The following is a 22,789-nucleotide window of genomic DNA, read 5'->3' on the forward strand; positions in this document are numbered from 1 at the left end:
CTCTATTTGAAAAGTGTCCTGAGATAACTTCTGTTATGAATTGGCGCTATACAAATAATAAAAATTGAATTGAATTGAACTATCTTATTCATAGCTTCGTCATTTCAAGGTGTCTTGGGCTGCATAGTTGTGGCCTGGGGCCTTTACATTAGCTGCTGAAAATGTAACAATTATATAAATGCATGTTCAAATATTCTTTGATGTATAAATATTCTATAAGCATTTGAGAGTTAAACAACAAATGAGGATCTGAGAGTTGAAAACTTACAGAACTGTGATATGGGTGCATCGAGCTGTGGCGCCGTGCCCCCCCTCGAGTTGAGTTTCTGGACTTGAGTGGGAGGAACTGGCTTGTGTGACTGGCCGGTAGCTCGGTACATGGCCTGTACCCACAGGATCCGGTCCTGCTCATCATCGCTGGCAAAGATCACAGTATCGCCCTCCTTCACAGCGTTAAAGAACGTCCGACCGCCGTCCAGACCTGAGAGAGGGGCAGAAGAAGAACACGTTCTACGATTTATTTTATTTTACACGATTTATGTGTTAACAGGATCTAACGTTTGTATAGGTACACAACATAGACGACAAGTGTGTGCAGGGGCTTTAAGAGCAAATATGCATTTCAAATTGTGACGCTTGTCCTTCCTCAGCTTAGCTTGTTGCCATGCAGTGCACAGCTGTGAGGCACGGCTGCTGTTACCTGGCTGCGGGTCAGTGTAGTCCACAGTGTAGCCGTCCAGCTGGAGGAGCTCCACAGGCTCTGCCTTTTTCTCTCTGTAGCTGCACATGGCAAAGGTGTACTGACTCACCTGCACCAATGACAGAGAGGTGAAATGGTCACTCATCAGCCAGCTCAGAAGGGAATACTACATTAATTACTGTGTGCTTTCATACGCTGGGAAGTCCACCGTTAACTACACCACCAATTCCTCAATGCTGAATGTTTGTCTGAATTCCCTCAGTATCCTTTTTTTTTGGGGCTTTTTTATGTATTTTTCTGCTTGACAGCATATCTAATCTAAAACCTTTATTGGTTAGTATTAAATATGATGAATGGTAAATGGACCTGTACTTGTATAGCGCCTTTCTACTCTTCCGTGTAGTGCTTTTACACTACATACCACATTCACCCTTTCACACACATTCACACAGTGAAATTATACATTACTTTGTTTTGATATCATCATTATATTTCGTCCGCCAAATATTGGTATTGGCATTGACCATTGAGAAACCCATATCAGTCAACCACCAGAATCTACTACATATTACATCAATTAGAAACAAGCAAACAAAAACAAATATTACCACATGATGATATAATGCCATGTGCCAGTGACAGACAAAAGTGGAGGGTGGCAATGCATTTAGAGTTATTCACTTTCACACACAATTATGAAAAATATAAATTGATTTATGCAGATTGCATCTAAAATATGAAACTCCATAGCCAGTATATGGTTTGTCCGTTCTGGGCTACTGTAGAAACATGGTGGTTCAACATGTCAGTTTCCATGGAAGGCGACCTGCAGCATCTTTAGATAAAAATGTCTCATTCTTGTTCTTATTTTAAGGTGATTATACACTAATGAATATTATTCAGTTCCTGCCAATAGATCCTCCTAAATGCAATCAATAACAGCAAATCAATAAACCAAATCTTCTGAAAACAAAAGAAAAAGTCAGGTACCTGCAGCAGTCATAGTCCAGTAATAAGGTCCACCTACATGCATACCTCCACAAATATCAGATAGAGGCATACTATGCATACAGCACTCAGATGCTTATTATGCACATTCAACCTCCCTCCATGGGGCAGAAACAACATGGCAGGACTTGATTCCAAAACAGGCATATCTCAAATCTTCAGCATAACTTCATCTAAGCACTTTGAAATGTTGAAATTATATAAAATTACATTTCATGTTGGGATTTATCGTAAACATTTTTCAACATGTTGAGGACGGTAAAAAAACATTTACTTCACTTGTCTTTGTTTGACACACAGCCATAACATCAGCACGCTAACACGCTCACAATGACAGTGCTAAAGTGCTGATGTTTAACACAAACTGCAGCCGAGGCTGATGGGAGTTTCATGACTTTCAAGATTTGGCCACTCAGGACAACCTCGATGTTCCTAAGAAGAAGACAACAATCCCTTCAAACTGAGAAGTATCAGCCAAGTAGAAAACAAACAGAAGCTTGCACAGTATAGGAGAGAGAGGGGCGAGAGACATCTGTGTTACTTAATGGACTAATTGTGTGTGCATGTGTGATGTGATAATCACATTACAATAAAGTGAAGTGGCTGAATTAGAAGGTTAAGTTGAAGGGGTGTTGCTGAATGTAGCATGGATAATGGAAGTAAATAAGTGTGTTCATGACCAGCAATAATGAGTAGTGTGTGTGTGTGTGTGTGTGTGTGTGTGTGTGTGTGTGTGTGTGTGTGTGTGTGTGTGTGCATGAGAATATACAGCCAACCTTTTTATATACAAATGCAAATGTGTATTCTAATCAAAATGAAAGAACCGCTTGACACCCTGCTGTGAATGAGCCACAGAGGCTTATTCCATTCTCATGTCATATGGAATAAATGGTTCAGATCAGAGAGATTCTATTTTTTGCTTCATCAGAGACAATTGCAGTTCAATTCAATTCAATTCAATTCAATTTTATTTGTACAGTGCCAATTCATAACAGGAGTTATCTCAGGACACTTTTCAAATAGAGCAGGTTGAGACCGAACTCCTTATAACATTATATAGACAGAGAGAGAGAGAGAGAGAGAGAGAGAGAGAGAGAGACAGACAGACAGACAGACAGACAGACAGACAGACAGACAGACAGATAGAGGTGCACAGCAACAACAGTAGCAACAACTACACTAATAGTAGTGACTGATGATGATGAACATGAAGAAGATGATGACAACAATGACAACAACGATGGGACCAAAGTGTGAACATTTAACCATGCAAGCTTTATTTTGAAACTCTCCAGTTGAATATTGCATGTTACTGCTAACTTTAACCAAAATAGCTATAGCTTTAATTGGAATTCACAGTATCAACTCCTCCTCACCTACAAAGCTCTTCATGGTCAGGCCCCTTCATATCTTAAAGAGCTCATAGTACCCTATTACCCCTCTCGAACACTACGTTCTCTAATGTGGGTCTTTGGTTCCTTATTCTAAAAAAAAAAAAAGGAGCACCTCCTTTCCCACCCCCCCCCCCTTTGAACCCTTCCCTTTTTTTTGGGGGGAGACACCCCACCCAAAAAAAGTAAAAAACTTTTAAAAAAAATATTTTTGGTTGGGAGGGGAAAACCTTTTTTTTTTTATTTTAGTTTTTGGGGGTTTTTTTTTTCTTTCTCCCACCCCCCCTCCCCCCCTCTCTCTCTTTTTCCCCCCCTTCCTCCCCCCCTTTAAATTTTTTCCAACCCCCCTTCCGTTTTTTTTTTTTTTTCTCCCCCTTCTCTTCGTTTCTCTTGGGCCCCCCCCCCCCCCCTTTTTCTTTATATTAATATTATTATTATTATTATTTTTTTTATAAAATTATTAATTAAAAAAAAAATAAAAATTATTATAATAACTCCTTATCCTCCCCCCCCTTTTTTTTTTTTTCTCCTAAATTTCTCTTTTTTTTTATTATAAAAAAAAAAAAAAAATACAATTAATAAAAAAAATAAAGAAGCAAAAAAAATTAAGCAAACAAAATATTAAAATCCATAATCACTAACCAAGCGCACCCTTCTAATCTGGCGGTCTATTTAAGCTGCAAAATTTCCCAGCTCTCCCTCTGCTTTGTCAATGCTGCTGTTGCCTTGCAAGCTATTGCTGCCTGCTGCACTGTAAGCCCCACCACCACCCCAGCATCCACCTGTAGGCTCCGGCTAGGGGTTAAGGTATTTGCGCATCACTCCCCAATATCTCTATGTAGACATAAACATGTTATACTGCTTTAATAAACATTTCAAACGTGAGTTGTCTGACTGAAATGTAGTTGTTGCTACTGTTGTTGCTGTGCACCTTTGTCTCTCTTCCTCTCTCTCTCTCTCTCTCTCTCTCTCTCTCTCTCTCTCTCTCACCGAACTGGTCGAGGCAGACGACCACCCACCTAGAGCCGGAGGATCTGTCCTAGGTTTCTGCCTTTTAACAGGAAGTTTTTCCTTGCCCTTGTCGCCAAGGTCTTGCTCATGGTGGTACTGTTGGGTCTCTGTAAATAATGTTATAAAGAGTTCGGTCTAGACCTGCTCTATTTGAAAAGTGTCCTGAGATAACTTCTGATGATTTGGCGCTATACAAATAAAATTGAATAAGAAAGAATGCAGGTTGAAGTTACTTCACTGACCCAGAGGCTGTCTAAAGCACAGTAAGTTGTTGGTTCCAATCCGACACTCTTGTGTGGTTGTACTGTAACCTCCACTGGATGCTAGCAGTAAAAGCTAGCAATAAAAGGCCAGTACTGACCCATATATCAGTGTAACCCTGGTTTAGTTTAGTGGTTGTGGTCGTGTCACTGCTCCCTGTGCTGGTAACAGGAAGTGTAGTGATTCTCTGCTGCTACTGTAGCTGCCAGTCATACCAGCCTGTCGTCACAAATAACCAGGCCCGGCCAATCCACTGCTGTCGCCACCTCTGCTGCTGCAAGTGGCAGCTCTCACTCTAGCTGCAGCTGCATTCTCTGTGTGTGTGTGTGTGTGTGTGTGTGTGTGTGTGTGTGTGTGTGTGTGTGACAAATGAGATTCCCCACGACAACACTGATGAGACCTGAGGCCAAGTAAAGGATGGAGGGAACCGGACGGACTCTCCAGCAGTTCCCTGGCCTCCAGGACACCACAACGGCAAATCAGAGTCTAAACTACCAACCCATCCACCCCACCCCCTCCCATCCATACCCCAAAACGCCAGCTTACTCTCTCTCTCTCTGAGCTGTCAGTCAGCAGAGAGGAGGGAGAGACAGTGATGAGGCATGAGATTGGAGGATAGAGTGGAGGGGAATGCTGCAGTCATTTATAGTCACATCATTACAGGAAACACATGGACATTAATACTGGAGATGATTTGCTGGATGTGGCATGTGTGTTCACAAACAAACTTCAGAAGCCAAAAGCAAAAATTTCAATCCAAACCATGACTTGGGGTTTTTATTAGAACCATTAAGAACCAACATATATATACATATACTGCTATTTTTCTTTTGAACATTATGTAATATTTCTTATATTAAAGGCCCACATTTGAGTTAACCTTTGCATTTTGCCACCAGGGACACACACAGGGACACACACTGGAAAAAGAGTTGGTGCCGACTTACGATCTGCAGTGATATAGTTTTGGTGTCTGTTCCATTTTTTCCTGCCTGTTTGTTTGCAGTGCGTTGGGAGAAATGTATAGTAATTACAGGACTTCTATGCAGGTTCAAAAAAAATTTTAGTTTACAAAATGTCATAGTTTGATCCTTTCATAGCTTGAAAGTCGATATTTGCTACATGGATTTCCCCTGCCTGCTATTGATAATGCATTAATCGGTTGAAGAGTAACTAATTCTCTGATCTTTGTTCCAGTGTGTAACATTGGCAGAAATGGAATATAATATTGATAGGTATGTTTTCAATAGTGTATAATCATCTAAATTCGGGAATTGTTTGTCTTACAAGGAGCCGTATTTATGTACAGATGCTGTGGGTTGCCTTCCATGTTTCTAGGCATTTGTTTCCTGTGTTTCCCGCTCATTGTAGGGTGGGAGGGTGAAGCGAAGGAGTTGCAGCTACATTGCTGGATGCCTCTAAATTCTACACACTCAACTTTTAGCATCAGTAGTTAAAAAGTAACTAATACTTTGAGTAGTTTTTGAGAAAATATGTTGTACTTTTACACCAGTTGCTTGTAGCTGAGTAATATTTCAGTAATGTAACACTACTTAAGTATAGATTTTCAGTACTCTTTCCACTACTAAACTGGAAATTAAATTGAATTAAACTGAATTGAAGTGAGTTTAAATTAAATTAACTGAACTGAACTGAAATCAAGTTTGCTGGAATCAAACTGAATTGAACTTAATAAATGCAATTCAAATGCATTGAATCAAAGGTAACTGAAATACAATGAATTAACATAAGTACAGGGAACTTAGCTGAATTTAAGTTAATTCAAATGAATTGATGTAAATCAAATTAAAGTGCACTGAACTGAACTGAACTGAATTGAAGAAAACTGAAGTAAATCAAAAGACAGATGTGGACATATGTGCAATTAAATTAGGTCCACCATGAACATGCAGAGTTTAGTTGATCTGTAATCTGCCTGGGAGTCTCAAAGGAGGGGTGACTCAGACCACAACCACTGTGCTGATTATGAACTGATGGAGATGGGGGGATGAGGAGGTGATTTAAGGACAGAGGAAGAGTGGAGCATGAAAAAGGAAGAGATGACATGCAAGTGATAAACAACAGGAAGAAGAGAGAGAGGAGGAGGATGGGGAATGAGGTGGAAGTAGAAGATGTGGAGGGAAAGAGAGAAATGGAGGAGGGGGGGTGAGGAAGTTGATAAACAGTGGGAAAAAGAAGTGAGGAGAAAGTGTCATCCTATTTCAGCTCCTAATTCAGTCCAAAATATGTTGTTTGCACTAAGATTTTAAAGCTAAAAACATTTTGCACATTCACTTCTAGCATGATGCTGCTGTATATTATGCTAGGCTATAGGCTTTTTCTGTATGTAGGCCTTTTTTACACAGCGCCCTCCACCTGAGGCTACACAAATAACTCTATTAAATGAACTCATTGTACCTATGTTTCAGCCACACTTTAAATTGCAAATGTGAGGCATGCTCTTTAATATTCAGGGCTATCAAGAACCAGAGATGTGGTAACAAATTGTAAAATATGTATTAGATGGCTAAATGTTCAAATTGGAAAACATATTTAAAAATAGAAGTAGTAATAGAAAAGTAGTATAAATATATATTTGTACATTTTATTAGACAGTCAATCCTCATAAGTTAATTTAACTTAAAAATTGTTAGTTAGTGTTACTTAAAATTTTCTATGTTATCAGTTCAATCGGTATATTTTGGATTATGGCCATGACTTTAAAGCACTACAGATACTAGAGCACTGCCTGTAACGATTCCTTACTTACCTGATATACAAAAACTGTTGAGCCAGATGTCTTTACCAAAACGTTTTGAGGAAAGTAACATGTCAGCTGTGATAAGTGACTATAAAGGTGTTTCATTTTCCTCTCCATACTAGTATTTCTATTGTAACAGACGGGGTACAAAATGCACTGTTCTGTACAAAAATTGTTCAACTCAGGAATGCACTTTTGTACATGTTGTGGATTTTGGCCCTCAACTCTTAGATTCGAATTGCACACAATGTGATTACTTCATTTCTTTAGTGTACTTAATGGCATGTAAGACCTGTATTGAAGCTACATCTCCACATTAAAATATCTATAAACTCTAGCTCAATGTTCTATTTGTAGCTGAGTTGTTAATTTTATTCAGGTAACGCTGCGTTTCACTGGTCGCCTCTCAATGGCGTCATATCCCCTTTGTGTCTGCATCAGCGTTGTGGTTGTCTGCCAGAAGCTGTCATACATTGACTGTTGATCCAGTCTGAAGCCACATTGTTACCATCCACTGTTTAGATCTTGGTGCTTTTTAACTCTAGATTTGAACCGGATGAAGGATTTTAGTCATCGGACATCTGTATGTTAAGTTATCAGAGAAACAAGCTGAGTTAACGTTAGCAGCCGCTCGGCTCGCAGCCCCTCGTGGACGTCCTTTGTCTGTCCAACAGTGTGGGAGAAGCAGTGATTTTTAAGGTGGAACTGCTTTATTCAGTGTGTTTAGTGGTTTTAATCAGCGGGTCTGTTTGTTTCGGAGAAGAGGAGACCTCTGTGGATCATTGGGCTCCCGGTAGAAATGAGAATGATTAATCGCGATACTTTGCAACGTCATCAAATCGTTTTGATGTGAGACCCTGGTTAAAATATGAACCTGCAACTGCTCTCTTTAACAACTGAAATACTCAGAATTTTAGTTTTAAAATTTTAATATGATGCTATTATATCATATTTTGCAACCGAAAGGATGAACCAGACTCAATGAATATTTTAAACAGGTCCAAATTGAACTACGTAATGGCAAAGACAGAAATGGGTACAAAAAAATGCCAACAGTCAGGATTTGCTTCCTTTGCATGAGCAAAAAATGCAACATCTCTAAAACAGCAACAAAAAGTACATGTGCACTCAAACACACACAGCAATAACCATAGTGTCTGTGCTCCTAAAGACAAACATCCATGCACATCAACAGACAGACATAAAAACAAACACACACACACACACACACACACACACACACACACACACACACACACGAGTGCGCAGTCTATTGACCAGTGTTTGTCACTTGCTATATATTTAGCTGGAAGCAAGTGAGAGGCTTCAAGTTGGCGGCGCTCAGGCTTTTCTAGCTGCAAGTGTTAGGCCAGCTAGTGTTCACTCCACTTTGTCAATCCCCTGTCAACTTGTAGCTCTGAGACATATCCTCTGCAACGCACAAGAGACAAGCTGCCCCCCCCACCACCACCACCGCCGCCTTCCACCCTCCACCCCTCCTGCTGCCCACCTCCCAATGCAGAGCCACCAGGAAATGGCCGCTACAACCCTCCTCACACACACACACACATACACACACCACACACACCCCCGCCACCCCATCTCCTGACAAAAGCCTGCTTGGCCTCTCCATCATTCCTCTGACAGCCGAGGGAAGACAGCTTGGCTGCATCTCTCTTTCTGGCTGCACACACAACATGTGGCCGGGGAAAATATTATAGCCATAAAGCAGAGCTGCTGTGGAAGGCTGCTAACGGTTTGGTTCTCAGGTGTGATCAGATCAGATCCGGAGCCCATCGTGCACTCACTTCAGTTTGATCATGGGGTTTTTGAAAGTATGTTGACACCAAAGACGGCAAGCTCCAAACTGATGATTAATGCAAGCAGTTCATCACTGATGTACATTCTCCAGTCTTTAATGATCAAGATATAAAACCTGTACAGTCATAGATATGTCTCTTCTGTAGTTCTAAACGAAAGCAATGGCCAATTTAACAGACTTGATTGAACCTCTGTACTTGGTTCTCTTACTATATGTACTTGGCCATACAAGCATACATACATTGTCACTCTGGCTTCACTTGGTTGACCTTTAATGTTGCTATGGAAGATATACCTTTTCTGTAGAGAAAGGTTCTCTATCATCTGAAACAACTTCAACACATCAGGGATTATTATTATTATTATTATTATTATTATTATTATTATTATCATTATGAACCAGCAGTCCAAAACCCAAATATATTCAATATATTTTCACAGACACAAAAAAAGCAGCACATTCTGGCAGCTGGAACCAGAGGATTTATGTGTTTTTGCTTGAAAAAAATGATTTTAATGATTAATTTACAATTAAAATTGTAGCATATACATTTTTCTGTTTATCATCTCTGCAAAATGTATATCTGAGTTAACAAAGGCAGAGGATGAGAGCTATGGCAGCTTGTATTTGGGTCAAGTATGGTTGTTAAGTATGCTCAGAAACCAACGATACATTTTAAACTATTTCTTTTATCTTCATAAAAATGATATCAAACAAATGTCAAACTATCTCCACCATATATCTGTAGATCCTCAGACACTGACTTCATAAAAGTTCATAAAAGTTCATAAAAATATATTTCCTTTCATGAAAGTGGCAACCTAAAGACGTCAGTGATTGACACCGCTCATATAAACACCTAACCCACTGTTGTTTTACAGTACACTGATTGACTTTTATTTTGTAGGAACCAAACAAAACCCAGTGATATAGACTGCATTATCAATTAAATTTTCAATTCAATTCAATTCAATTTTATTTGTATAGCGCCAATTCATACAGAAGTTATCTCAGGACACTTTTCAAATAGAGCAGGTCTAGACCGAACTCTTTATAACATTATTTACAGAGACCCAACAGTACCACCATGAGCAAGCACTTGGAGACAAGGGCAAGGAAAAACTGCCTGTTAAACCTAGGACAGATCCTTCGGCTCTAGGTGGGTGGTCGTCTGTCTCGACCAGTTGTGGTGAGAGAGAGAGAGAGGGAGAGAGAGAGAGAGAGAGAGAGAGAGAGAGAGAGAGAGAGAGAGAGAGAGACAGAGAGAGAGACAGACAAACAGGTATACAGCAACAACAGTATTGGCAATGGCAATCTATCAAATTATCAGTGCTTACCTGAACCAGCACAAAGAATCTTTTCTTCCATCTTTTCCACACGTTTTTGCCGATGGCCCAAAGGTACCTGTTAGAGTAAAAAAAAACACTGATTGAGCCAAAAACACTTCACATTGTTTTTTACAACTTCTCATTGTGCAGCTGTTGCAAAGTGAAGGCAAAGTTTCATCTTCTTTCTGCACTGCACTGATATGCACCAGGCTGTATCTACAGGATGGATACACAGAGTGGTAGTGCAGTGCATCTACTAACCTCTCCTGGTTAAATGCCATAACTGCAACCAGACACATCACATTTTTTCAAAAACCCCAGAGACTCACATCTCATTGTTCTGTTCTTTATTTGGTGCTTTGAGTCTTAGTTTGTGCTTTTCATAGCAGAAAAATCTAAGTAACGTCACTAACAATGCCACTTCCCCATGTGGGTGTACCTGTAAAGCAGCTATGAGGCCATGTTCACAGTACCAGAGCCCTGGAACTGGAACATTTAAAAGGAATGCAGCCACCATTCACTCTGTCAGTAACACAAGTATAAGAGAGGTCAAAATGTCCGCTGTATAAGATATATATAACACGATTTTAGAAAAATACACATACTACATTTACATAACCCGGTGGAAGAGAAGGGGAGAGTGCACACAGTGCAGGACTGTCATACCACAGTCTGTGGTTCAAGTCCAGACTCCTGCAACAAAAGCACTCTGGTTAACGTTTGGAAAGATCGTGGTTTGGGTCAATTGTTATTAAAAAATCTTATGTCTCAAGTCAGTTGAATAATGGTGTAGTCACTACAAGCAGATAGTACTGCAAGATTGCCTATTTTGGTGCCCAATACGTGGTCAGTGAACATTTTACTGGTAGGTTCAGTATCAAATTTTTTTACAACTTTCCAGGTACGTTAATTAACAGCATTTCCCTATTATTAAAGAGACAACTTAATTCACTCTGCATTACCCTTATGTCTTTGCTGTTGTAAATCACTAAATTTAAACGTAATTCTTAGGAGGCAGGGCTGCACTGCTATATGAGGTCTTTTTTTTATTTGGTTCCAGTCAGAAATTATATGTCAGCTACACTGTAAAAAAAAAAAAGTATTGGGGGGTCTTTTTTCTGTATCTTTTAAATACATGGATATATTAATAAAATTACAAAAATAGCCTGCGGACACCTCTAATGCTAAATAATGTGAATCTGTAAACTGTAAATAATAATAAAATTACTGCTTATTTAAAGAATTTCTTCTTTTTTCACACAAAAAGATACAGTTGCAAATCTTTATTTTTTTGCAGATATTTAAGGTTTATTTAATAGATTAAATTGTTAATCTGTAACAAAAACATTAAATAAATTTTTTGTATCAATGTATAAGCATTGGTAAACTGTCAAAATACAGTTTTTATCAAAATTAAAATAATTACTATAATTTCACAGATAATTACACTAAAATTAAGATTAAAGTAAGAAAAAATAAATCACAACACTCTTCTGTAAATTTAAGCCTAATTATTTGTATTATAGCAGTGTCCACCTGTATTTGTAAGTAATTTCATAGTTTCTACATGTGTAATAATCTTTAATTAAACATTACACTATACAAGATTTTATGTAAAATTTTTGTTCTCATATGTGATCTGTTTATTTCATTACAGTGTGAACAGCACAAATCGCACTGAATTCGATTTTTTCAGTTCTGAAAACCACTTTCATATATGCACCTCAGTGTGAACAATGGTATCAGAATACAACAAATGAAACTGTACCAGAGTTACTATAGTTTTGTCTTTTTCATTAGTTATTTTTATTTTGTTTTAAACTTTTGTTTTCACTTTGGTTTAGTTTGTATTGTTTAAAAAAATGTTTTAGTTTAATTTGTATTAGTTTCAATGTTAATTTTAGTTTTTTATGATTATAAAATAATAATAATATTTGTGAGTGAGGAGAAGGACTTTAAATTGGTAACAGGATGGGTGAGCAGGTGAACTGCAAACCTCTGGATGTACTGTAGTTTGTTAAGGACTTTGGAGGATGTACCATACAAGATGCTGTTACAATAGTTGATTCTGGATGCAGCAGAAGAGGAGCAGAGGCGTGCAACGTTTTTCAGGTGGAAGAAGCAGTTCTTGTTTTATTAAGTTGACTTTATATCATTATAAAAATGTAAGCACCACTGTGCTATAATGATTAGGATTTTTCAATTTTTGTTTTTTTTTGTTATAAATTATACTGCATCCAACTAATTCTTAATAATCACATGTGTTTATAGTCACATAGAGTAGTTAACAACTTAATTACAACAGTAACAATTAAATTAGATGATCCCAAGAAAATGAATTGGCTACTATTGTGATAATCAATTAACTGTAAGTTGTTTTTATCTTACATCAGCTGTTTGGACAGGTAATGTCATCATTTGCTTTAGTGGAACTAACTGACCTGAGTAAATTCTACTTAAATGTAACATTTGTGTAAAAAAAAGATGCATTTAATTTAGTCTTACTTTCTTCAGATACATTTAAATAAGTTAAATATGTCTGGAGAAATTCTGCAATAAAATTACCTTTTTTCTTTTCAACTTACCTTAACAAATATTTGAGTTACTTGTACTCAAATCAAAACATTTTTAATGCTTAAATTGTTTGAGTTAAGAAACCTAAATAGTTTAAGGCAATTGACACAATGTGTCTTTTTGTTTGGAACATAATTAAGTTCTGAACAGTTAAGTAGAGTGGGTAAAGTAACAGAATAACATATACACACAGCATATATTTAGTATTATATTCTACAAATTTAAATGTGTATTCTACACAACATTCTACAACACAGCTTGTTGTGTTGAGTTTTCTGTGAGATTTGACTGAAAACATGACAGAAGGAGAAGGACTGGGAAAGGGCTTTTGTTGTAAAAGAACATCTTAGGGTGAGGACCCCAGTTTGATTTGCCTCTGCTGCTCCCAGCCAAGCTGTGGGGTCTCCCCGGTTAGCCCACCTCAGCCTGCTTCAGCGTGCCTTTCCCCCCGGTCCCTCCCAGAGCGGCTACTGCCTGTCGTCCTAAATAAACCGGCATCCATGAGGCGACACATGAGGGCCCTGCCTGTGTGCTGTGCATAGAGTGGGCTGTGGTACAAGGGAGGCATCTTACAGGGCAGCCCAGAAGCCTCCTCCAAGGCTCCCAAAAGAAAGAAGAAAGCATATGGAGGGGAGGGAGGGCGAAAGGCTGACAAGCAGCTCCTCATAGCTACAGATAGAAGAGCAATGCATTGAAGCAAAAAGTGTGCTTATAAAATGCTGTCACACTCAGATTGGCATTTGTTTTTCAGAGGAACCTGATCACAGATTATCCTCCTGTAATTTAACTTTGGACAGGAATTGTACAGCATTGAATTTGTCACTGTACTTTTCTTCCATGTGTTATAAAAAAAGTTGGTGATGAAAGCTGTATGTTGACATTTTAGCAACAATTATACACTGATAAAAAAACATTAATTCTCAATAAACAAACAAAACAAAAAAAAACTTCCATAATTATACAAGATATGTGTTTGTTTGTTTTTTACTGTTAATTGTCACGCGGCAGGAGCTCAGAGCACAGTATAGAGTGTGGACTGGTAGCTGGAGAGGTGCCAGTTCCACTTCCTGTGCAAGGCACCTAACCCCTAACCTCTCCCAGAGCGCCCATTATTCCACCATTTCTGCCCATCTATAAGCCCGGCATGTGCATGATTGTATTTCAAGCCAAGTCTGTGTGTGTGTGTGTGTGTGTGTGTGTGTGTGTGTGTGTGTGTGTGTGTGTGTGTGTGTGTGTGTGTGTGTGTGTGTAAAACACATAGTGAAAAAAATAATTTCCCCATTGGGGCTTAGTATATCTTCTTCTTCTTCTTCTAATTTTAGCAATGTATTAACAGTATTAAACTTGAATTTAACCGTTTAATCTATTAAATAAACAGTAAATATCTGCGAAGAAATGTGAAAAAAAGAAATTTTCTGTTTTTTTTATCTGACATGTAAGTTCACAGGCTATTTTTGTAATTTTATTAATATTTCCATGTATTTTAAAAAATACTGAAAAGAAATCTGTAAAATAAACAGAAAAATCTCGTACACTTACGAGGCCACCAAAGCACACATCATATACCCAGACAGAATCTGTGTCTCGAAGCTGTCCAGAGAGACAGTACATTTAACTGCTCTCACTAACAATACTAACGGCACCCCAGAGGACTTTGAGAGTACAAGACAGAAATTATGGCTTCAACTGACAGTTATTTATTTGATATGATTATTTATAGAGTAAACTGCTAATTATTTACTAGTTGAATTGATTCATTGTTTGGTCTATAAAATGTCAGAAAATAGTGACAAATGTCCATCCCAGTTTCTTAAAGTCCAAGGTGATGTCTTTAAATGTCTTGTTTTGTCAGCCCAAAGCCCAAAGGTTCACTTTAATGTGATATAAAACAGAGAAGAGCAAGAAATCTCCATATTTTAGAGGTTGAAAACAGCATTTTTGCATGAAAAAATTAACGATTATCAAAATAACTGGTGATTATTTTTCTGTCAATCAACAATTTTATCTTATGTATAATGTATTATCTGTATTTGGTTGAACAGAAATAAATGGAGGGCAGAGCCCCTGTAGCAGAGAGATGATGTAGCACCACAATGAGCCTGAAACTGAAAACTTGTCTGAGGCAGATATGACCATCCCATCATCTGGTTAGTGCACTTGTCCAGGGGTGCTGAAACGGTTAGGTAGCCTGAATGTTTATAGAAACACAGCAGCGGTTGTTTTAACCCTGAGTAATGTCTAAAGATGTCACACTGTAGGTCTGTCCCAACACCAGCACTGACATGTATGTCCATGTACCACCAGGTAGTAAGCAAGTAAATGGTAAATGGAGTGCACATATATACGTATAGTATAGCAGGCCTCAGCAAACGTCCCCGTAAGCTATTAAATTCAGTCAGCATGCACAATACCAGAACCTAAATGCATACCCTACTGTAAGTGGAATGCAGTCAGTAATGTTATCACATGTCAAAGTATCTACTGTGGAAAAGATCTGTTATATGAGGTCAACCACATGAACTAACAGACACAGCAGGTATATTGACTTGTCATAGCAGGCACAAAAACACAGCTGAGTACTTAATAATAAATAATGACTGCATCCCATTCAGCATGACCAGTTTTATTTGAACTCATGAATGATTATGTTCGACTCATGAAAAATACTGAGCATAAAAAACCATGCTTATGCATGTACTAAGAGACCCATTTTGTAACTTAGGCACCTATGATCTATAAATCTCAAATTCACCTAAAATTAAGTAACTGCGATTTCCCCCTTTACTCAGTAGTAGCCACGGACCAAAAAACACACGATAGACGGTGAATTAATAGTGTAATGAGTCTGTGTTAATTCAGCATGTCTGATCCACCAACCAGCTCGTATTTTAGTGGAAAATCTTGAAACTGTGTGCGGAAATAGGTTTTCTTTATGGATTATATTGATGCTGCATTGACAAGAAGACTGTGGCTATAAGACACACTTACAGACATGTAGGGAATTGTTCATAAGTCATATTTCTTAAAGGGAGACTGGTGTAATATTTTCCCTGGACAGCGCAGTTAGCTTTTCAAACTGCTACATAAACACTAAAGTATGATAAGGTTGACTGACGTTGACTACGGTTTGATTAATGGTTGAATAATGTGTGTGTATTGATTACTGATGGTGGATCAAAACTTATCTTGAGTCCATTTAATAAATTAGGTCCCTGGTGCATGATGGCTGACTGGGATGGATTTCTGGAAAACCTGAATGGAACAGAGCCTGCATTAATATTATTAGTTTCACCTGTGCTGTAGCTGCTTTGATTCTATTTCACCCTCACCACTATTACCTCAATATGTAAATCAGTTTCTCATCAACTGGGCTAAATGGCTTTATATTGGTCTGCTGTGGGTCTATCACTATAAACTGTTGCAGAGGTCCCATATTTTACTGCAGTGGGAAAGGTCTGTGTAGTAACAACGTATAACCACAAGAGGGAAGCAAAACATTATCTTTTGGGTAAAGCACCTCCAGTATAATGCACACAGATGATTGAAGGTAGCAGATAAGACACCACCTGCAGGCCTGTATCTGACATACACCATTCAGCCATAACATTGTGAGCACCTGGGCACCCTGGTGGTTATAATGTTCTGCAGCCCCATACCAACAAACTGTGATGCACTGTGTTCTGACACCTTTCTATCAGAACCAGCATTAACTGTTTCAGCAGTTTGAGCTAAAATAGCTCCACACATGTATCAATGAACCATGGCCCCCCCATGACCCTGTCTCTGGTTCACCGCTTTTCCTTTCTTGGAGCACTTTTGATGATTTGAGCTGCAGTTTTGGAGATGCTCTGACCCAGTCGTCTAGCCATCACAGCTCAAATCCTCACGCTGCCCATTTTTCCTGCTTCTAACATCTACTTTGAGGACAAAACGTTCACTTGCTGCCTGATATATCCCACTCACTGACAGGAGCCATGATAACCAGATAAACAGTGTTCATTGCTCACAATGTTATGGTTGATAAGTGTACTTAAGGAAGTTTTGGTCTGACCCTAACATTTTTGGATTTTCCACGCACAAGATTTTCCAAGAACACTAGTTTAAACCCGCTGGATGATAAGTGGGTTAAAATGGGGAGGTTGTTTTTTTCAATATCTTTATAATGAAAAGTTGTTATCGTTTCATATTCCAGGTATTCCTCAAAAAACATGTTATTGATATAATGCCATTTACATTTTTAACTTACCTTTTATACATTTTTCGAAATTGTACTTTTTGTATTACTACTCCAAACTTCCATAAGTGGGTCAAAAATGATCCGCATTCATTTCTTATGGGACTTCATGGGAATCTTTGATTCTTATCAACTGTGACTGTCAGGAGTATGTATTCTGTGGACCACACAGACTATATCATAAGTGTCACCCCTTAGGAAGATTATTTTACACAGCAAGATCTGATACATGTAAGTATTGTCTTCTTTTTTACCTCAGAAATGTGTGTGCGTGTCATTCATGACTACTGTGTGAAAGAGTGTGTGTTATTATCATCTATCAACAAGTTAGCCTACTTTAAAGTTAGCTCACACTGACATCACTGTATGCACTGTGTGTGTGTGTGTGTGTGTGTGTCAATCATGACTACTGTGTGAAAGAGTGTGTGTTTCTTATCATCTATCATCAAATATGTCTCTTTTATTGTTTGCAAAACTAGCTAGCTAACCAAGCTAGCTAACATTACTGTATGTTACGTGTCTGTGTGTGTGTGTGTGTGTGTGTGTGTTTGTATGTATTTATTTATATTGCTACTTATTGATCAATAGGTTTGCTTGTCATTCAAAACCTTCTCTTCCTTTAATGTTTTCTCATCCAAGGTGTCATGGCTGCTAGGTATACAGTTGAAATGGAAAATGAAATTCTTCAAGGCTTTTTGGTTAGTGTACAGAACCATTATGGCACAAACAACTCCATAATGTGTTAAACTGAAAATCTGATAATGTGGCTCCCTGTAAAACCCATCTACAAAGGTCTTCATGGTCAGGCCCCTTCATATCTTAAAGAGCTCATAGTACCCTATTACCCCACTAGAACACTACGTTCTCTGAATGCTGGGCTACTTGTGGTTCCTATAGTCTCTAAAAGTAGAACAGGAGCCAGAGCCTTCAGTTACCAAGCTCCTCTCCTGTGGAACCAGCTTCCAGTTGTGGTTCAGGAGACAGACACTCTTTCCACATTTAATAGTAGGCTTAAGACGCTCCTCTTTGACAGCCGCCCACCCAGAGCAGGGGTCTGGTCATTCTGTTCTATTTTAAAGGAAATTCAGGTTTCAAAAGGATGCATGAGAGTTACAGTACAAGGCTGCAGACATTTTCTGTTTATCGGCCTCATGAGCGCAGACATTTACCGATTATGTCGAAATGCCAGATAATCACTACATGCCACTGTCCCTGAGTGCTTGCTCAGTCTAGACCTGCTCTATTTCAAAAGGGTGCTCAGATAACTTTTGTTATGAATTGATTGCATTTTTTAAGTATCTCATTTCACCACTGGGGCCATCAGCATGCAGAATCTCAATGTCACTTACCCACAGTGCTTCATGTTCTGTGGTTTGTCCATGCGAATGGCCAGTTTGATCTTGAGGTCATTGTCTGGACAGCCTTTAGACACCGTCATCTTGTGGAGCTCAGACTGCTTGGGACTGTTGGGAGTCGGATGGAGTACAACCTGCAGCAGTTACAAAATAATATTGAATATAAGCCATAGAATATATGTACTGTACAAAGGTTGTGGCAATGGAAATCACCAAAATGTAACACAACTGTCATTGCATACCTTCCCTAGCTCCTTATCTTCCAGAGCCAACACTCCTGTGCTCTCAGTAAACAGCTTCACCTTCACAGCAGGGAGTGGCTGGGTGGTGGTGAAGTCACCCTGGGTTCCCCAACTATACACACACACACACACACACACACAAAAGAAAGAAAGCATTGTGTTAGAGATGATGTCACAGCATCTGACCAGCTTCTGTTTACACTGGATCCAGTCAGGGTCCAAAATGAACACCCACCCAACTCCAAATGTGAGTACATTTTGGGTTTGGGGTCCCCAGTTATTTGGAATCACAGTGTAGGACCAGGTTTATGTCGCTGTTTTTCAAGTGGCTGGAATTAATGTGACCCTCACAGTCCACAGTACATATTGTGACATCAACTAATCAAATCAGAGCAAATTGCAACTATTTGGCGCATTTAACATAATGTGTACCTATGTTCCGGCAAAAGACATTTTTCATTACATGTTATTAGAGATGTGGCAACACATTCCTTGTGTTAAGCCGGCAAAAAGAAAACATGATGATGATAATAATACTTTACTGTCAGATCAAATTCATTTGGTCATATTTATTTATATATATAACACATACTAATCTGTTGATCTGACTCTGTCAATGGTTGCAGCACACATTTAACTTTTGACCTTACGCCCACTTCCTGTTAGCCACAGTGCATGCATTTGGTGGTTAATGCACAAAATCGGACTCCTTATCGTTATCTCTCTGCGATGCTTATTCATATAATATTAGGTCTATGGTAGTGGTATGGAGTACTGCTGATTCATTAGTTGAGGTGTGTGTAACTGGCAGCATGAGTTTGTGAATTTGAAGCTGAAATGTGCACGCTCTGCTTGTTACATAGAGTTTCTCAAGAGGTTGGCCAACGATCAAACATTTTCATTTGGTGGAGCAGTTTTGACTTTAAAGTAGTGGACAAATATTTGTACAATGTCGTATAACAATACTGCCGAACAGATTGTGGGTCCAGCTGAACTGCAGCTAAACTGCAGCTAAAACAGATGTACTGTGCCCAATGCAGGTGTTTCAGAGCCAGCAGCATTACAACGGTACCCTTAATTGGCACTTCTTTACTAGATATGATTAGTCTGTCTTTATTGTCAGGATATGTATACAGTCCTTTAAAGTAGCTGTAATTAAACCCCTTCTTAAAAAGCCCACTCTTGACCCAGGGGTTTTAGCCAACTATAGACCGATTTCTAACCTCCCCTTCCTCTCTAAGATTCTGGAGAAAGTAGTCGCCAAAGAGTTGTGTGACTTTTTACATAACAATAGCTTATTTGAGGATTTTCAGTCAGGATTTAGAGTTCATCACAGCACAGAGACAGCTCTGGTTAAAGTTAATAATGACCTTTTGATTGCTTCAGACAATGGACTTGTCCCTGTACTTGTATTATTAGATCTTAGTGCTGCATTTAACACCATTGACCATAATATTCTTTTACAGAGACTTGAGCATCAAATTGGCATTAAAGGAACCGCACTAAGCTGGTTTAAGTCATATTTATCAGATCGCTCGCAGTTTGTACATGTTAACGATGAATCTTCAATAAATACTACAGTTACTCATGGAGTTCCACAAGGTTCTGTACTTGGACCAATACTATTTACTTTATATATGCTCCCTTTAGGCAACATTATTAAGAATTACTCCATTAACTTATATCTATCAATCTCTATCACTATATCCTGACAGTAGAACATGAGACAGATAATCTGTGAAACAATCAGGTTCCTCTAGCCCCTCCTAGCGCTCCTAATGGCATTTACAAGAAATCACTGGACCTGTGGATTATATATGCAACAAAAGGTTCAATAAACGTGATGTTTTAACATTGTTTAAGGTTTTTATACCAAGCATAACGTAAAATGATGGTATGTATGGTATAGTGACAGACTATCATGTCACTGGGGCTTTTTATGTACTAGTACCACATGTTTCCTTGTTATTTGCATGGATATGAGGCCTGTGGTTGTGCAGAGTAATGATGTTTCCACTGGAGAAATCCATTTAACATCCCACCCACACCCCAGATGTTACTCACATCCTTTACTGAGCAGAAGACACAGAAAGTCAAGAAAAATGGATGGCCAACAGACAAAAAACAATAAAGTGAAGGTCGAAGGAGAGAACTAGAGACTTTACATTTGTATTTCATGTATTAGCTTACTATCTCTGAAGTCCATTGTGGAAAATCTTTTGCACAAATGTTGTCTGAACATCTCCCATAGGTTTCCGTGTTAAGGTTCAAAATACGTAAGTATTAAGCTGCTAATATGCTAAGCAAGATTAAATCCTAGAGCCATGTAATTGTTTTTAGAAATTCATTTCTTGTTAGACAATTCTTGTCATCTCAGCATTATCAGCCTTTGCATGCGATCATGCGATAATTACAACATAACAAGCTTTGTTATCTGATAACTGGCATAACCCAAACCGTCCTCTGCTGAATATGAGATAAAATCACATGCAGTCTCTTCCTAATGATCATTGCAAAGTGTAATGTTGTAATCATTTGTACATTAGCAGACATAAGCCAGCCTCTGCCAATTATGTTGCCACACACATTCGACATGAGCAGATAACAGTTATTGTAGCCTCCTGAAGCTGTGCTACTGTCACCAAACAAAATATCCCCATAATGTTCCTACCGGGACTGATAATAACAGATTAACCGTTTACAGTAGACACCAGTGGATTACACAAAACCAGGCAATATCCTTTTAATATTCCTATAGGGACTAATAATATGCCTGTGGTAGTAAACAGTTTACAATGTTACTATGTAACCTGGTTTCTGTATACATTTACTCATTTTGCTGTTTTCTGTCAAATCATATTCTTCATCAAGTAATCACTTTTTTAAAATAGGTTAGTCATTCAGCTCTTGCATACACTGATCAGCCATAACATTATGACCACTGACAGGCGAAGTGAATAACACTGATTATCTGATTATCATGGCATCTGTAAGTGGGTGGGATATATCAGGCAGCAAATGAACATTTTGTCCTCAAAGTAAATGTGTTAGAAGCAGGAAAAATGGACAGTGTGAACAGCGTAAAGCAGAGGCAGGGTCATGGGGGGCCAAAGCTCACTGATACACGTGTGGAGTGAAGGCTGACCCGTGTTGTCCGATCCAACAGACGGGCTACTGTGGTTCAAACTGATGAAACAGTTAATGCGATTCTGATAGAAAGGTGTCGGAACCCCCCCCCCATGTGTAATTAGATTATAGTTACAGTCTCAAGAATCACTTTTTGTTTTCACCACATTTTTGTTGTTACTACTAAAGCACAGAACACAGAGGATTTATATTTGTATTAATTTTATGCCCACACACACACAGAGTAATTGTCAGGTTCACTTTACAGTTATCTGACCAGCAGATGGCAGTGTGTAATATTATTGAAGCAGTGTGTAAACTAAATCCATTTCCAACACAGCTTCATTTTACTATATGTGGGGTGACACAACATTATGGAGAAACAGATGGTGTGTGTGTGTGTGTATGTGTGTGTGTGTGTGTGTGTGTGTGTGTGTGTGTGTGTGTGTGTGTGTGTTGTGTGTGTGTGTGTGTGTGTGTGTGTGTGTGTGTGTGTGTGTGTGTGTGTGTGTGAGATCAGTGTGACGAAGGTTTTGTTTTGCAGTGTGTGTGTGTGTGTGTGTGTGTGTGTGTGTGTGTGTGTGTGAGATCAGTGTGACGAAGGTTTTGTTTTGCAGTTTGTGTGTGTGTGTGTGTGTGTGTGTGTGAGATCAGTGTGACGAAGGTTTTGTTTTGCAGTGTGTGTGTGTGTGTGTGTGTGAGTGAGTGAGTGTGGCGGAGGTTTTACTGTGTGTGTGTGTGTGTGTGTGTGTGTGCTGTACATACGTGGGTTTGGAGGCCTCAGCCTGGTCCGTCTGCAGTTTATGTCCTCCCTCAACCTCCATAGTGCAGTAAACAATCCTGTTTGGAGCCAGTGACTTCAAACCCTGGACCTCCATGATCACCACCTGCAACACACAGACATATTTCATACGCAGAAAGAGAGGGGGAGTAGTTTACATAGATAGCCTGATCAGATGTGTGTCACTTGATGATG

General features: G+C 38.9%; 1 protein-coding gene and 1 long non-coding RNA gene across 6 annotated transcripts in view; one reads left to right on the forward strand and one right to left on the reverse strand.

The window, feature by feature from the left end:
* Nucleotides 1–22,789, reverse strand: part of LOC127371816 (calcium-dependent secretion activator 1) — a 225,450-nt gene that overhangs the window by 112,925 nt on the left and 89,736 nt on the right. For all 5 annotated transcript variants that reach the window (XR_007886457.1, XM_051414931.1, XM_051414932.1 and 2 more), the window contains exons 6-11: nucleotides 22,579–22,700; nucleotides 18,688–18,799; nucleotides 18,440–18,579; nucleotides 10,292–10,358; nucleotides 701–809; nucleotides 269–481 (exon numbers count right to left, since the gene is read on the reverse strand). Coding sequence is in view for 4 of the 5 variants with exons in the window: in XM_051414931.1 (XP_051270891.1) it covers nucleotides 269–481; nucleotides 701–809; nucleotides 10,292–10,358; nucleotides 18,440–18,579; nucleotides 18,688–18,799; nucleotides 22,579–22,700 (763 nt within the window). In the remaining variant the exon portion in view is untranslated. The remainder of the gene's footprint in view (nucleotides 1–268; nucleotides 482–700; nucleotides 810–10,291; nucleotides 10,359–18,439; nucleotides 18,580–18,687; nucleotides 18,800–22,578; nucleotides 22,701–22,789) is intronic.
* Nucleotides 1–22,789, forward strand: part of LOC127371886 (uncharacterized) — a 174,261-nt gene that overhangs the window by 64,290 nt on the left and 87,182 nt on the right. The window lies entirely within an intron of this gene.

Source organism: Dicentrarchus labrax, unplaced genomic scaffold (assembly GCF_905237075.1).
Source record: "Dicentrarchus labrax unplaced genomic scaffold, dlabrax2021, whole genome shotgun sequence".
Taxonomy (NCBI): Eukaryota; Metazoa; Chordata; class Actinopteri; family Moronidae; genus Dicentrarchus; species Dicentrarchus labrax.